We start from the raw sequence: 758 nt of genomic DNA, 5'->3' as shown, positions 1-758 counted from the left end.
TCCAACTTCGGTTCAGGTCATGATCTCATGGCGTCAAGCCCTGCATCGGGCTCTGAGCAGACAGCACAGGGCCTGCTTGGGATTCTCTCCCCCCTCTCTCTGCCCCCTCCCTTGCCCATTCACATGAGGGCGTGTGCTCTCTCTCTCTCTCTCTCTCTGTCTTTCCCGACGCTCCTCCCCCGCTCCCGCTCTCAAAATAAATAAACATTTTTAAAGAAGAAGTCTTTAAATAAACCTCTTTATTCAGAGGCTTTCATAATATTGACTGTTGGATATTTACAAAACAGTAAAATCCCAAGTGTGATAAAGTACGACCAAAGTATTATGAAAGCAAAGACCGTAATTATACTGTAAGTGCTTTTAAAAGAGTTCAGTGTACATTACAGCTACTGAAACTATAGTGCATGCATTCTACAGAATACCGATTAAATATCACAAACGATGTACTTGAATTTCTTTTTAATAGCAAGCTTGTGACCGTTCTGCTGACGATGCGGGCTTTGGAATTGGGGGATTACGGTATTCATTTTCTTGCCTCTTTTACATTTAAAATAGATGTTTGTATCAGAAAGCAAGGACACAGCAGCCGGAGACGTGGACAGCTTCTACAACTTCGCCGACATACAGATGGGAATATGACGTGCAGCATGGAGCCAAGGACTTGGGATCGAGCCCTTTTTAAGTTGTGTGTTAGCAGCGGGTTTTACTGATGTTAAAACTGTCAAAGCGTAGTTTTAAATAAACTGTTGAATCCTGCA

At 42.9% G+C, this 758-nt stretch overlaps 1 protein-coding gene across 1 annotated transcript in view; it reads left to right on the top strand.

Annotated features, from left to right (window-relative positions):
- Nucleotides 1-758, top strand: part of RP2 (RP2 activator of ARL3 GTPase) — a gene marked incomplete at its 5' end in the record, with an annotated part of 27,838 nt that extends 27,080 nt beyond the window's left edge. The window contains one exon of the mRNA XM_077762912.1: nucleotides 556-758. Coding sequence (XP_077619038.1) covers nucleotides 556-639 — 84 coding nt within the window. The remainder of the gene's footprint in view (nucleotides 1-555) is intronic.

Source organism: Crocuta crocuta, unplaced genomic scaffold (assembly GCF_008692635.1).
Source record: "Crocuta crocuta isolate KB4526 unplaced genomic scaffold, BGI_CrCroc_1.0 scaffold610, whole genome shotgun sequence".
In the NCBI taxonomy this organism is placed as follows: Eukaryota; Metazoa; Chordata; class Mammalia; order Carnivora; family Hyaenidae; genus Crocuta; species Crocuta crocuta.
Note: the sequence above shows the minus strand (reverse complement) of the source record. Positions and strands in the feature narration are given on the sequence as shown.